Source organism: Numida meleagris, chromosome 20 (assembly GCF_002078875.1).
Source record: "Numida meleagris isolate 19003 breed g44 Domestic line chromosome 20, NumMel1.0, whole genome shotgun sequence".
NCBI classification, from domain to species: domain Eukaryota; kingdom Metazoa; phylum Chordata; class Aves; order Galliformes; family Numididae; genus Numida; species Numida meleagris.
The window spans coordinates 2,374,831-2,390,590 of NC_034428.1; the positions used below are offsets into that span (position 1 = coordinate 2,374,831).

General features: G+C 48.7%; 1 protein-coding gene across 3 annotated transcripts in view; it reads left to right on the forward strand.

Moving 5' to 3' along the window:
* Positions 1-15,760, forward strand: part of DVL1 (dishevelled segment polarity protein 1) — a 57,839-nt gene that overhangs the window by 17,666 nt on the left and 24,413 nt on the right. For 2 of the 3 annotated variants that reach the window (XM_021417443.1, XM_021417444.1), the window contains exons 2-3: positions 7,481-7,550; positions 13,735-13,856. In XM_021417443.1, the coding sequence (XP_021273118.1) occupies positions 7,481-7,550; positions 13,735-13,856 (192 nt within the window). Of the gene's footprint in view, positions 1-7,480; positions 7,551-11,049; positions 12,075-13,734; positions 13,857-15,760 lie in introns of those variants that run through there. The other variant, XM_021417445.1, reaches the window with a different exon arrangement.

Sequence of the window (15,760 nt, forward strand, 5' to 3'; positions counted from 1 at the left end):
GCTCCAGAGATCGCTAATTAGGGAATCAGCCTCTGTTGGTTGGGTAAGCACTGGGGAGCGTAGCAGAGATAGGACTTAGCCCCAGCAGAGTGGATCCCAGCACAGCTGGGGCTGGGGCTCCCCTTATCTGGCTCCCAAGCTGCAGGCTGTGCTCAGGGAAAGCGGAATGAGGGAATGGCAAAGCGGAGCTTTACCCTGGGAGATTGCTGCCTGTATCCTTCTGCAGAAACAGGGGCTGGACAGCTCAGGAAGCTTTTCAAGTTTTACGGTGCGGGTTGGCGGAGTTGGAGCTGTTCAGCCACTTTTTATGGGTTTGTAGGAAAAGCCGCAGCAAGATCAGACTCAGCACTTCCCCTACTGCAGCGTTCCCATGTTTGTGGATGTTGAGCCCCTTGGAAGCCTGACCTGTGAAAAACTGCTGTGAGCTGCAGGTTGTGGCTCAGCTGGCAAATGGGATTTTGGTGCTCGCAAACGCTGCCGTAGGAATTTGGGCTCTTCTCATTAGTTTCAACCTGATATGGCAGCAGCTTTTGCTTCTCAGAGAGGATTTGGAGGAGATCTTTTGTAGTCCTGCTTCGTGTCTGAGGGTTGGGCACGTTCTCCATCCAGAAGCCCACAGACCAGCACTCCCCAAGCGCCCTAGCAATCTCCTCGGTGAAGCTTTTACCTTTACATTTTGAATTGAAATTAAGACAGTAAAGGCAGGAGGGTCTTCTGGTTACAAACTGAAATGGTGAACTTCCAGCTCAGAAGGACCCTGAGTTGTCAGCACTGCAGTGCTCTGCCACGTCCTGCAGCTGCAATGAGCCTTTCATCTCTCCTTTTAGATGATGGTTTTCCCTGCAGAAGGCTTATCTCATGCTGGATGGTGCCAGGATAATGAGAGCCTACTTTTCGTTTCAGAGGGCTTTAAATAAATGAAGTAATTGGCTCTGTGTTCCCCCCCCCCTCTCTCCCATGCTAATGCTCCAAGCTTTATTTACTGGTAAATTAAGGCAGAGGTTCTATCACATTCTATGTTTAAACTTACAAATACTCATTTAGAAGTCAAATGTACTGGGGCTTGGCCAGGTTTGGAATGAAAGCTTTGCATTTTGCTTGCTGTCCCTTCTGCATATGGAAGAGGTTGAGTTCCCTCCCTGCGATGCATGAAATCTGAACAGCTTTTATCTCGCTGTTTTTCTCAGCAGTCTCTGAAACGACTCCTGAAGGAGGTGGGGATCCAAAGAGGCAGAGCTGGGCAGGCCAGGAGCAAAGAGCTCCTGCTTTGGGGTGCTCTGCCAGCTGCTGGGCACTCCTTAACGTGAGCACGGTGCCAGACGTCCATCCCCATTTTGGGGTGCTTGCACGTCCCACCCCAACTCGGAAGGTGGTAGCTTATCTTGGTGAGCGATCACTGTCCCGTAGGGGCACACCTCTAAAGACTAGGTTTTGTGACAAATTGCAGCTCTCTTTTTCGATTCCTGACCAAACTTGTAGGCCCGGTTCCACTTTGAAGTTGAGGTGTAGGTGGAATTTTGAATGGAAGAGGTCTGATCCAGCTCCTCATGACGTTACGAGCTCGTCTCGCAGCGTTGCAGCCCCACCGAAATGTCAGAGGCCGTATTTCTTCCTAAAAGGGGCTTGGAAGGGCTACCAACAGGGACAGCTTTGCCTTGTGATCTGCATTCCGAAATGCTTTGGCCGTGGAGACCATCCAGGTCACGTGCTGGATGGCCGCAGCAGCCACAATGCGGATTTACCTTGTACCATTCCTAGGCTGCCTTGGGGGGCTCGGTGGGGAATCGCGCACGGCGTTGATCTGTGGGTCACTTGTTAAGGCTGCACAGGGACCAGCAGCACTAGCGAAGCTCTCTGCATGGTGCACTGGGAGATTTGCCCCTTTGCACGTGGTGTGGAGGCAAGCACAGAGCTGGGAGCTTCCACCTGGGTGCCCCTGTGCAGGAATGGAGGCTGCAGGTGTAGTGCCTGCTCTGTCGTGACGCGGCTCTGGCATAAACCAAAAGACCTGGTGAGAATGAACGCAGTGATTTTCACATCAGTGACCGGAATGATGCCATTTCATTAAAACATGTCTAGACAAATAACCTAGGGGAAAGAGATATTATCTGGAATAAGTGTTTGAGGTTTCTGCATGGGGACCATACTAAATAAACTCGTGAATAGCTTCTTTTCTCTCCCAAGCGTCTGGAGCTTGGGAGTACTGGAGCAACGTATGGAGAACGTGATTGGCATCAACTCCTCGTTAGCAGTTACATGAACCTGCCTCTAAATCACTGTTCTGTGAGGTATTGATTAGCACTTGTGGATATTTTTTGATTTAGCTTTATTATTCTAATGAGTCGCTTTCAAGAGCGCACAAAGGGAGCATGTCACAGCTGAATAAGAATTGATTCTTATCGTGACTTGCTCTGGTGTGTGTTGAGCATTTCTTGTTTTTGTGTTGGCTGACAGCTGACACCACAATTGCACTTTCATTGAAAATGAATGGAATACTTGTAACGAGAGGGCTAGAGCTGCTGGCGTGTGCTGTGGTTACACAGATACAACGCACGTTACCAAAATGTTTCCTTTGTGCAAGAATATTGTCTTGCTTTTATCTGGTAGTGGAGCGGCCAAGAGCATCACGTGCCATGCAGTCTCTTGCTGCTCACCAATAGGGCTACCAGCTGTTGGTGGTAAGCCAGAAGCTTCGTGAACCTCACCACCTTTCAGCTCTCAGCTTCGGGACTGCCTGGGGTCGTGGCACCTGGGTTGGAAACCGCAGCACAGCAGTGAAGTGGGGTGCAGCTCTCCACGTGCGAGGTGGCAGCCCGGCTTCAGCTGCAGAGCTTTGCAGCAGGCTGCATCCCTGCCTGGCTGCTGCACGAGCGTCGTCCGCCAGCGCTGCGTGGAGAGAGCTCTGCTCTGCAGTTTTGAAGATAATTGCACCCCGGGGAAAGCAAAATCCAAGCCAGCTGTTTCAGATGGGCATTCCACAACCAGCTTGCTGCTGGCAGTAGGCTGTTCTTCAACAGTGTTTTTCCGAGGTTGTTTTCGAGAGCTGCTTCATTTTATGGGGGTGGTTAAATTCTTATTTTTTATTTGTGACTAAGGCAGTGGACTGAGACTTGGAACTCTGGATTTGCTTCGTAATTTTGCTGACTCGTCCCTTTGTATTGCGACTTCCTTGTCTTTGTGGCAGAGCTGATGATGTGTGTCTGTCATTTGGGACAGCTGCAAGAATAGATTCATTAACACTGGTGAGACAGTAATATAGTCATGCAAATAACATACTAAATAATGTGAATTTTTCTTTTCATCCAAGTTGTGATGCACTTTGTGCCTGTACTTGCTCCAAACACAGCCCGATCGCAGCCTTGGGATGCATGAGAACCTCAGTCTGGGTGAAGGTGGTGATTGTTGATATGTTTTCTATCACTTCTCATTATGTTGTGTGCCTTCAGATCAGCCCTTTTGCTATGGAACGAGTAGCGAAAGACAAATTATGTAGTCATGTTTGATGAGGCTTAAAAGATGTTGCAGTACATCATCTTCTATTTATGATCTGCCAGAACAGTTGGCTTCAGGACTGTGAGGTTGCTTTCTCTTTTTATTTATAAGCTTTTTCTGCAGATTGACTTATCATCCCCTCCTTCCAGTTAACTCTGTCACTGGGTTTATGTATTTTTGCATTAGGTGCCAATGCACATTTTTCTTTCTTAATATATCTTCAAATATATCCATATATGGTTAATATACTTGGAGGCTAACAAGTAGGGTTTGGTTTCTTTACATACATAAAGTGATGTTTTACAATGTGAAACTGCTGCCAGGCAAAATGGAGAGGTTGCTTTGACACATCTCCAGAAAGAGCTTCTTCCCAAAGAGCTTTAGCAACGCTTCCTTATGGCTGCAGAAGTCAGCAGAGCTTCTGTGAATAGCTGCCAGCTTGGCATTGGTGGACTGCAGTCCTCCTGCTGTAGCTCGGGCTGCTGGTCCACGTGCAGGTATCGATCAAACTGCATGAGAAGCCAGGAGCTTCCAAGGAAATGTTGATCTGCAACATTGCTTGCAGATGTTGACTTAGAATTACTTGCGATTTTTACTGACTTACAACATCTCCTTTGGAAAAATGCTGCTTCGTAAAAGTGTGGGCTCAACTTGCCCAAAGAGGCCGAGCCTCCATACTTGGAGATGCTCAGACCTTGAAGAGAGGTGGCCTTGGGCAGTGGGACCTGCTTTGGGCAGGAGGTGGCTCTGGGTGAGCTCTGGATTTCTCTTCTGACCTATGTGATTCCACGATGCTACAAAGCAGAACTAACGTCTCAATGATGTCTCACCTTCCCCCGTGGTCATCGGAGTCAGTGAACGTACAGAACAAATGGCTTAATTACTTCACCTGCCCTCTGAGGGTCTCCGAGCAAGTAATAAGTAGTAGTGAATGAAGCTTCTTTCCTGCACCTCCCATCAATAAAGGACGGTAAGAAGGAGTTCAGGAAAGGCTTGATTAGGATCACAGTGACAGAGCGGGATTAATCTGCTGCTAAGGTCTATTAGATGCACGCTTTGTGGCATGGCACTTATGAACCTAGAGTGATAAATGACCCTGTGGTTTTCGGCAAGAGTTCTGGCAAAGGGAAGCAAAAGCTGCTCTGCAGGGCTCTGCTGTTTGTGCTTGTAACCTCTCTGTGGAGCTGCTGTGCTCCCCAAGTTCAGAACCTGTGAGGGCCCCACAGCTGTCCCACCCTGCACCCCTACCCGTGGTGTGCAGCGAGCTGAGGGCAGCTGCCTCGTTAGCCTTGCTCTGCTGAGTGGGGAGGAATAGCCCGCTAGCTCATTGAGTCTTAGTAAGCCTCTGATGGGCGTGCAGGGTTACGAATCAGAGGTTTGTGGGGGTTCTTATGAAGGAGTCAGTGTATTTTCCAAGGCAGCATGCAGCTTGGCAGAGGGATGAGAGCAAGGTTAAGCCTGAACGACCCTTGGTCGTAGGGCTAACATCTTCTTTGGAGGAAAGAAGGCAGCAGGGTGCAGGGAGGTGATGCTGTGAGCATCAGGTGAGGTGTTGGGAGGTGATGAAGGCTGGATTTGGTGAAGGCACAAGCCCCTGTTAGTGCAGGGAGGCTGGGAGCAGCGCCAGAGGATCCAGACACAATTCCAGGAAGCGCGAGGAAGGAGGGGCCGTTACCAGCAGTGATTGTTTCATTTAGTAATTAGTTCTGAATTCTCCTCTAAGGCAAATAAAGCAGAGGATGTGAGCTTCTGAGAGCTCCCCCCTCCTCTTCCCTGCACACCCACACCCTTTCTTGCACGTTCTCTTTCTCAGCTCTGTGCTCACTGAGATTTGATGGTAAGGAGCCCTGGGTAGAGTTTGTTGCTCTCTTCTCTCTGACTCCGAGTAGCTCCTAACCCGAGCTAAGGAGCAGAAGATTGTATGTGCTGGAACAAGGATGCACGCATCCCAGCTTTGCCAGCAGCTGCCAGGAGGAAACAAGCATCCCCTCTTCTGCAGGGAAGCTCGAGCTCTGTGCGAGCAGGGGATGTGTTTCTTGCTGCCACGTGGTTCGTGCTGGCAGGTCAGGTGCATCGCCTCCTCTTCCTCGTGCCGCTGGTTTGGGTGGTTCCAGAAGTTTTCTTGATCCTCGATTACAAAGTTCTGCTCAGACTGAAGCATGTGGCTCCCTCCATTCGTACCCCTTTGCTCCCTTCTCCCCTCCCCGGGGACTGGAAGGGGCTGCTGCTTTAGTGCAAGGTGTGATTTGCAGAATAGTGATAGCTGAAATTAGTGGCTGCTGCTGCAGTGGATGTTCTTGGCACTGCTCGTTGCTACCCAAAGCAAGCCGGGAATTGCAGTCTGTCGTCCTCTTGCCTCATAGCTCCAGGCTATCTTTAGCAGTTCGAGTTGCAGCAGATCTGAAGTCGTTCCCCTTAGCTGCAGCGGAGAGCTGATGCCATGGCAGGGTGCATTGAGGGGTGGGTGGCTGGTTTTCCATCAGGAGGACAGCTGGAGCAGCATGTACTGCGCTGCACATCTGGACATCCTGAGCCCTGCTGCACGTGTCAGGTGTAAAAGGACCCCCAGGACCTCACAGCCAGCATCTGCCCAGCCCTTTCCCTTGTGTCTTCCAGCTTGGTGCAGAACTTCTGCTTGTGGTTGTGGGTTGCAGGAGCTGGTGCGTCCTTATCTTTATTTTACTTTAAAAAAAAAAAGAAGGTGCTGTCATTCCAAGCACGCAGCCGTCGAGATAAAACGATTGCAGCATCTTTTTCTCCAGTCCCATTATGGGATCTTGGTTGAGCGCTCTCTCCAGGACTCTGAAACACAAAAGGTAACGTCTGAATTCAGGTCTGGGACAGGAGATGTGTGCAAAGCTGAAATCCTCTGTCTGCACACAGCTTGCAGCTCCGGAATTACAGGTGTGAGAGCTTCCCTGGATTCTCGGGGCTGTTTAAAGCACTGAGTGTCTGCTGATTTCAGCGGAGTTACTCTTAACTGCCTCTGTAGAGTCTAGGAATAAATGACTAAAAACAATACTGAAATTTTGCGATCAGTTCCCTGTTGCCAAAAGGTGAAGGGAGGGAGGACAGATGCTGATTGAAGGAATATTTTAAAGCTTTTTTTTTTTTTTTCCCAATAATAAGAGCGGGGTGAAGCCTGCCTAATACTGAGCTGCAAGCCCTGAACACTGCAAATACCCGCAGAGGGAGGAAAGAAGGTTAAAAAAAAATGACAAGTGAAAGTGAAGGAATGAGGGGTGTTTTTTATCTCTAATTTTCCAAAAATCCATTGAAAAGAAACCGTTTGCTCTGGTCTCCTCTCTCTTTCCTCTCTTTTTTTTCCCCTTTCTTATGATCTGACCCCGTTCCGTGCGTGCTCAGTTACTTTGTGGCCGTTGTGGTTTTTCCTCGCAGCAACGAGAAAGAGGAAAAACATAAATAAAGGAAAATGAGGTTAGGGAACCGCAGCCTCGCGTCGAGTCAGAGATTGCGGGTTGGCTTCTTTCAAGCTGGGAGCTGTCGGGCCCAAATGGTCGCCGTTACCCCGAGGTGGGCTGGGGAGTGGGAAGACAGAAGAGCTCCCCTAGCCCTCGTGGGGAGCTCGTGTCAAACGTTTTGCTTCTGTTTCATCCAAGCAGCTATAAAAGCGGCAATAACAAGGGCGCGCGGATAAACTTCTTGCCGAGTTTCCTTCCACCCCCGGGGAGGCTGCTGGGAGCAGACGGCCGAGCTCTGCGGCGCTGGTGAGATGCCGAGCCGGCGTCTGTGGTGTAGCAGACGAATGAATTCTCTTAATGCCTCCTTAGTGACTGTGTGCACCTCCTGCCCTGGCTGGCGTGGCAGAGCGGTGCTGCAGGAAGGCCCAGCACGGCGCTGTGTCTGTGGGTTAGCGGGCCCCGAGGTTCCCTGCCGTCGCCTTCGTAGCCGATGCCGGCGTGTCATTCTAAGGTGATGGCATTTCAACCCCTTGACTTTCTTTCTCTTGCTGTTGTTTTTCTTCCAGGGTGGTAAAGGAGGAGATCTCGGACGACAATGCCAAGCTGCCTTGCTTCAATGGAAGAGTGGTGTCCTGGGTACGTTGGCCTGTGTCTGTGTGTCTGCTGTCTGTTTGTGGGCACAGCAGCAAGGGTGGGGGGGGGGTGGCAAGGGCTTCTCTCCCCTCTGCTGAAGCATCAGCTGAAGCATCTGTGTGTGGCCTGCGTTACCAATTGCACGTTACTTTCTCCGCACTAACATCCATCAAACTGCAGTGCTTATCTGCCTCTGTTCGCTGCTAATGACTGGAGAAATTTTATATAAAGCTTACTGGGAGTTAATTGTTCACAGTTTGGAGCCCTTTAATATCCTGCTCGCTGGGACCGAACAGTTAATTGCATCCATGTATTTTCGGGCAAGCAAAGTTGGTTTTTACTTTTTGGAAAGACCGTGTTTGGGGCAGGGCTGTTTCCTTGTTTGGCTTCCAACGTGATGCAGCCGAGTCTTCCTCCTTAGAATATGTGCATCAGCTAGAGGCAGATAGCTTGGGCTTCTTTCACAAACCTTCTGCAGTAATTGTCATCCTCACTGCAAATTACTGCAATGTACAGATGCGTGTTTCTCATCCCGACAACATACTTAAAATTGGAACATTAAGTGCACTCGATTCAGCTTAGCCTTCTCCTCCCCCCCAGCTCCTCTCCTCGCTGGTGCAGTGACTACTTTGAAGTTCTCAAGCTGACTGACGTTGAGAAATTTGAGTTTCATCTTCTTTAATAACATTTGAATCCTTCTATTTGTCATAGGTGGGCACTTTGATCTTGGTGTCACATGCAGGACTGATTTCCATAGGGGAAAGCGTTCAAGGGAGGATCTGCAAGTCTTTAGTTGCTGCTTACTTTTGCTGCCCTGGGAACTCAGTGCACAATTAGATTAGCATTGAATTGGAATCAGTGCTCCTCATTAGGTTACTTGGACCTCTTCCCCATCCCTCCTGTGTCCTGCTTGTTCTTCTTCTCCGCATCTCTCGTCCTTTTGATTTTGGAATGGGTTATTTTAATTGAATGAATAATATGGGGATGGAGGGCTACTGCTTAGTAGATTTGTAGATTGCCTTTTCCTTGGCTGACCTTTTTTTTTTTCTTCAGAAATAGAGAGACTATCATTAGTTATATGGCAGAGTCCTTCATCTCGTACTTATTACTGTAAACACAAACATATCCTATTTCCTGCCAGGTTCAGAGAAGACAAAAGGGAAGTGTTTGGAACTCGACGCATTGTGGAAAGTAACCATCCTTACAATGTTGCATTTGAGGTTTTCCTTGTCCCCGCATTGCAGAACCAAGAAAATGCACAAAATGTTGCTTCTTGGATGTGATTATTTGGTCTCAGAGAGGGGAGGCTTGCACCCTGTTGTGCTGGATGTCTCGTTGTTGTGCCATGCCCTTTGTTGTCGGAAATCTCACGCAGTTTGTTCTGGAGTTAGGGCAGTGCAGGTATTTCTGTGCCAAAAGAACACCTCGTGTCTGGGGTTGCCATCAATCTCTGGCCTGATGAATCTGCTTTCATTTTTTTGCGGTAGCAAAGGATCAGGCTTGTTGGTGATACAGTCCTTCCCTTCTCATTAGCATAGTGTTTTAATTGTGCTGCATGCAGCGCTAGACGTAGCGCTTCCCCTCCCCGCTTCCTTTCCCTTTGGCCAAGTGTGTTAAATCACAAGGTGCCCTTCAGTGTCCTGGTTCAGGATACTGAGCAGCAGCACAGGCCCTCATCAGCTTTTTCCACTGCCTGCTTTGCTCTGGGCATTTTCCCCTCCTTCCCTTTCCCTCATTTCCTTGCAGGTGTTGCCACCAGCCTGCCCTCCTGATGAGCTTCATCTCCAAAGTCTTTCAGCACTCTCCTGCTCTAACAGTGGCTGTGGCTCCCCGTGCTTTGTACAAGCAGTGAATTAGACACTTGTTTGTGTCTAATTCTAACTTCATTTTTTACAGGGCAGCGAGCAGTCCATCTTCATGCCACCTGAGCAAAATGCAGTGATTTTAGTGGCATGTGATGGGCACACAGGTGCTCCAGGCCTCTTTGGACAGGCAGAGCCTGCTCAGCTGTGGCTGTGCTGCAAAGAAAACAGATCCGAGCTGCAGAGCCCTCACTCACCAGCTCTCTGGAGCTCTGCTGGAGCCCTGGGACAGGGTTTGGGTGCGTTCTGCCTTTCATTAGTGCTCATGCAAGAACCGTGACACCATTTGTCACATGCAAATGAACGCTGTCTGACGGTGTGGATCTAAATTGCATTTGAGCTCTGTGCTGCTGTGCAGCCAATGGGGTTTGGGTTCTGTCCCCTGTGAACATGAGGTGCAGGAAGGATCCCAGACCTCCAGTTCCAATTGCAACTGTCCTGCAGACAGCTTTGTTTTTCATTCAGTGCATCAGATCCTATGTTATAAAAAGACCGTGAAGAGAGTGTGAAGACTCAGGGCAAAGTGAAAGAACCTGAAAACCAAAAGCAAACTGCGTGTGCGATGAAGTACAATCGTTGGAATTCTCTGTGGCTCTTAGGAGCTGCTTCCTCCCATTCTTTGTACTTACTGGCATGCATGCAAGCGGGGCTTAGCACCAGGGTGGGCTTGTGTGACTTGTGCCAGGAGGTGAAATCAGGTTTGGGGAGAGGGGGAAGAGGCAAGAAGGTAAAAAAAAATAAAAAATCCAAGCAGACAATGTTTTTCCATTCTCCTTGCACAGGGCAGGGACCGCTCGCAGTGGAAGCTGGGAATGAGGAAGGAGTTGGCTGGTGGCTGCAGCCGGGTCCGAGCCAGCTGCCCAGCCCTGCCAGCCCAAATCGCTCCGCGCTGGCGCTTCACCGCGTTTTTTAGGAAGGCTTTGCAACATCTGGGAGCGGTTCCCTGACTGGCTGCTGGGGATGTGCACCATCCTATTGGCTGGCAGTGATGTCAGAGCCTTCTTCCTCTCTTTATTTTTTTCCTTCTCTGTTAGCGAGGTGCCAGCAGATCATGCTCGTCCTGTTTGTACGTAAGCTTTTTCGGCGCTGTGTTTGCAGTTAGAGGTGGTGGGTAGAAGGGTTTTGTCTTCTCCCATACAAGGAACTCAGGTGTGCTAAGTGATGCTCTGCAAAGTGCATTGTTGCCTTTTGGCACATAACTGAGGCCGTGAGTGAAAATGGGCACGAACAGATTCTTGTTGGTTTCTGATGTTTAAAATGAAGGGATTTCAGGGCCTGTTTTTTCACGGGTTATACATACCCACACTCATCTGCTGATGGACTGGAATAGGCTGCTAGGACCTCTGTGGGAAAGAGGAGGTGGGGAAAGAGCAGACAGGTTGGCAGGAAGGGGGGGGACTTAAAGGAAAATGGAAAGAATGTGCCAGATGAGAGGAAGCTGCAAATCTTTAGGATGTGAGGATCTTCTCTTTGCAAAAGGAGGGGTGGGTGGTTGTGCTCTGCTGTGCACGAGAATTCTGAAGTTAGATTGAGAAGTCTGTGATTTTACAGGAAATCTCAACCTGTAGCTGAGCACAGCATTGTGAAATTGCTGTCACAGATACCAGTGGCTTTTCTTGGGTATTCCTTCAGCCACTGCTGTCAGTCCCTCACTTCCCTCTACAGTGAGAGGAATACTGAGAGCTGCTGCTACTCCCAGTAGCAATGGCAGTTTAAATAATATAATTTCCATCCATCGTGTGGTGGACTGCTTGGTGTTTAGGCAGGTGAGATGTGAGCAGAGCGCACCAGTGTTCACTCTTTCCCCTTCCCAGACTGGTTCTCGTTTGACACATTCAGCCGTGAGTGTTGACCGGGCTGGTTCCTTGAGCTGCCTTCGTGTCTGAGCAGGTTTGTGGTGCTGGGTGGCTGCGAGTGCAGGCTCCTATAAAAGGCAGCCTTCTCCCTAATTAAGCGAAAAGCATACGCAAATCTGGCGTGGAGGAGAGAAAGGGAAATCGAGAGAGGTGAAGCTATGGGTTCAAGGACTCACTGCAGCACGGTGATGAGAGGAACCTGACATGGTGAGCACTCCCTGGCTTGGTGGCACCAATTGGCTCCAGCAGGGGAGCGTCAGCTTTGTTTGCATTTCAGAGGCCGGCTGCCTTCCTCCGAGTGCCGTGGTGGGATGACATTGGCTGCAGAGCAAACAGCGTTCAGTGCGATGGAATGAACTGAATCAACAGTTGCAATTAGTTCCACGCTTCCTTATTAACTTCCTCCATGTGGAGCAGGCAGAGGTCATCCACGTTTCCCATTGAAACACAGTCCTTTGGGGTGCAGCCCAGCGGCTGTTGCACAACCACAGGCACGCTTCCGAGCAGCGTGCAGCACCAGCACAGTGTAAGCAAAGAAGTGGAATAAAAATGCTTCTGCCAGTCAGAGCTGCAGGGGAAGCGCGATGGGTAAAATCCATTTATCAGGGCTGGATCCTGGCTATGAAGCTGGGGTTAGCACTGCTTTCTTCAGAATCGTAGCATCGTTCAGGTTGGAAAAGATCTCTAAGATCATCCAGTCCAACCACCACCACGCCCAATGAACCGTAACTCACACTGCTGAAGGGAGGATGCACCTTCCAAAATTCTGAGGAGCAAGTCAAATGAAAAAGAGTCATCTGGGCTTAAAGGTGAGCTTCTACATAAGTGTTTCACAGCATCATAGAATCGTTTGAGTGCTGGTGGAAGCACAGAGAGAAGTCTCTCCGTGGCAGTCCTGTAGCACATCATCTCTGTTCAAAATGGTACAATATTGGAATGTTTTATTCCTCCCAGAGCATGCCAAATAAAAGGACACAGTTTATCATTAAGCTCACAGGATGCTAAATGATCTACGGAGCATGCCATTTATTAGTGGAGGAAACGAAGAACTCCTTGGGAGCAGCAACTATCTGATGGTTATTCTAGAATAATTAACCAATTATTGTCAGGATCGCTTGCACAGGGCTAGTTCTTCACAGCTAAAAACAGAAGGAAGCCAAGACCTTAGTGAAAGGCAACGATCTGTATTGTTATTCGAGCATTTACTTAGTTAAAGACCTTAGATTGTTTAAAGCAGCTCAGCAGAGGGATTAGTTGATTCGGGGGATTGGTAATGGGATATAGGCCTTTCCATTTCCAGGTCACTAGTTCAAGTCCAGCTTCTGTTGGTGGTGGACAGCAAGTGGTGTGTGGTCAGGATGCTGCTGAGATAAATAAATCAGTTGTAGCTTCCTTTCTAGGAGCTTTTTCTAGCACCAATAGGATTTTGGCACAATTAATGTAGAAAACCCCTTCCACCTAGGCGTAGGAAAGGTGCCTGTAACACAAAGCATCTGTTCTCTTGTTGAAACATACAGAAGAGAGATACCAGCCTGCAGATGAACTAAGTGGGGAGAGTCAGTCTTACTGAAATACAAGCTCTGCCATCAATCAGTATATTGTTAGAAGCTACCAACGAGGAGGGTGGGGAGAGGGAGACAGACTTGTTCTCCTTTCTCTTGTCTATTTATCTGCTAATTAAAGATGTCACAACAGGCATGCTGGATGGAGATGCTGTCCTGAATTTACTGGAAGCAAGATTGAGTATAGAAAGCGTCCACTGTGACACGTCCATCCCTGTGACCCATTATTCCACAGCCTCCCTCGTAGTAATTGAGGATGTTGGTAGGAAATAGCAATTATATTCTCCAGCACTGGTCTTTATGGGGAGAATTTGCAACCTGCCTTGTAATGGGACCAGAATATATAGCAGTTCCAAATGCACTTCTTATGGGGACAGCTCTGAGATACAGGGCTCGGTCCAGACCGGATTTTGGATTTCCCTTTTATCATAGCGTCTTTATATAAGAAGTTGCAGCATCTCGGGGCATCCTGCTGTCAGGTTTCAGCTTTGGCTTTTTTTTATTTGGTCATTGCAAAACCAAAGTGAAACTGCAGTCTTGCAGCGTGCGTGCGTTTTGCAAGGAGCGCTGGCAGTCTGCGTGCTTGGGAAACTTGCAGTGTGCCCTAAGTCCCAAGCAAAGGCGTGCTCCCTACCCGTGTGCTCGTTTGTTCCGAGATGAGGAGAGCTGCTGTGGTGCTCTCAGGGGCTTTGTGCATCCTAGCTGATGATGTTTGCACGTCGAGGTTGAACGTAATACAATTTTATGAAAGAGCAGCAGGAATTTGTGCAGGTAGGCACGAAGCGCTTCCTCTCTTCTCCTCTCTCCTGGATACTCACAGAGCGTGTAGCAAAGCGTGGCCCAGCACGTGTCAAGAGTGGAGGAACCTGGACAAAAATATGTGTAATTCTCTCCTTTCTCTTGACAGCTGGTCCTGGCTGAAAGCTCCCACTCCGACACAGGCTCGCAGTGCACCGAGAGCCACGCAGACCTTCCGCCTCCCATCGAGAGGACAGGTGGCATCGGAGACTCCCGGCCTCCGTCGTTCCAGTAAGAGCGAGTTGGCTTTGTATTCCTTCTTTAAACCAAAAACGTGGTTCCTTTGTGTCTCTTCCCTGCGTTTCTCCCTGCTGCTGCCAGCTGGCTGTTTGTTGGTGCTGTTAGAAAAACAATATGCTGGTTAGAGCTAAGGAAAGCTGGTACTGTCTTGCTCTTGAGCATTACTTACACCAAGCCTGAACTATGCTGAACTTCGGAGAGTTGAAGTGGTGAATTTCATCACTTTCCATTATTTTTCAAGTGTGGTGTGTGTGCATTGAAACTTTGAACTGTAAATCAAGAAGCAGTAAATTTACTCCAGTTGCTGCCCAGTGAACAGGAGCTTCCACGAGGGTTAGAACAGCATTGGAGCGCCCACATCAGAGCTGAAGCTATGTTCCTGCCTTCTCCTGCACTAGCTGCCAGAATGCTCTGCTTTTTCTTTTCTCTATGGATAACCAGATGGTGGTATTCTCCAAGCCTTTCATACATCTGTTGTAAATTTGGTGTTAATGTCCAGAAGGCCTCTTTCTCTATGTATAGGAAATCTGCCCCATCTGTCTTAAGGCGTGAAAAGTGTCATTTGCTCACTAAACTGAGCTGTCAGGGCCTCTCATGTCTTCAATTTGGCAGAGTTTCTCCTGCTCGTCACATCTGTGAGCGCTGATGCTCTCATTTGAGCCCCTTTAGCTGCAAGGACCGGAGTGTCAAGCAGTCCTTGGATGCAGGGGTTAACGGTTGTTTCATTTTCTGCTCTTGACTGGCACCTTGTGTTGTGCTCTGGATTGCTGACACGAACAGATAGCCAGAAGGATGGGTAGGAAGCCAGTGGTTCGTGTGTTTTGAAAGGGAAAGCCAGCCTTGAGGTGCCCACTGTCACGTTTCCTCTGCTGTCTGCAATATCTGTTGCCTGGAAGAGCCCTGGGTGTGCTGTGTGAGCCTTTTACAGACAAATGTCTTTTAGAGAGGACAAGAAATCTTAAGAAATACGAACCCTGCCTGAAACTGTCTTTTTTTGCAAGGGTTTTACTGCCCTCGTGCGTTCGTGAGTTGCTTTGTGTTGACCAGGGAAGGTTAGTATGAATGCAGTCACATGGCTTGCAAGCATAAGTAGTTCTTTGTCTTCCTGCCCTATGCCTAAATGTAATAACTCTAAGGTTCTTTTCCAAGAAGTGATCACAGTGTAAGTTGGGCACAAGATTGTGTTTGTGGCACCCCGCTGCTGATAACTGGATGTATTCAGACCAATTAAATTTGTGATCTGTGCACCTGCTGCACTCGGGTGTCCCAAAAATCCTGCCCGTGTCTTTCTATTTCTGTTACACACACGGGGCAGAGATCTCACCTGGTTACTTGGCATGAAGCCCTTCCTTCTGTTCAGCTGTTTGCACTGATAAATGAAGTAAGTCGAGTTGCTCAGTCTCTAATTGTAAAGCGTGGCTTCCAGAGCTTGAATCGTGACTGTAGCTCTTAGTGTTCATTGAAATGACAGATCTCGAGGTTTTGGTTTGATGGTTCTACAGTCGTGTGCTTAGTGTTTCTGTTGTTTCTGCACGCCGTGTCTTTGAGTGGTATTTCCTTCTAAGAGATGATTAATGCAATCCTGTGACTTGCACAGCCCTAACTTTGGTATCACTGTGTACTCACCTATCACGTCCCTTTCTGTGACTGTCTTATCTTCTTGACTCCTAAATCCCTGAGTTCTTCTTTATGCAATTAAAACTAACAGAGATCTGTCATCTCCCGTCTTCCTTCTGCACTGCTGGTAGAGGCCTTATTTATCCAAGAAGCCCCAGCCAAGCTAGGTGTTGTGTAACTGTGCAAACAAAAACGTTTCCTGGTCTACAAAGAATACAAGGAATGGATGGAGCAGACAGGCAGGAGATTCCTTCCAAGGGAACGAGATGATTATCAGA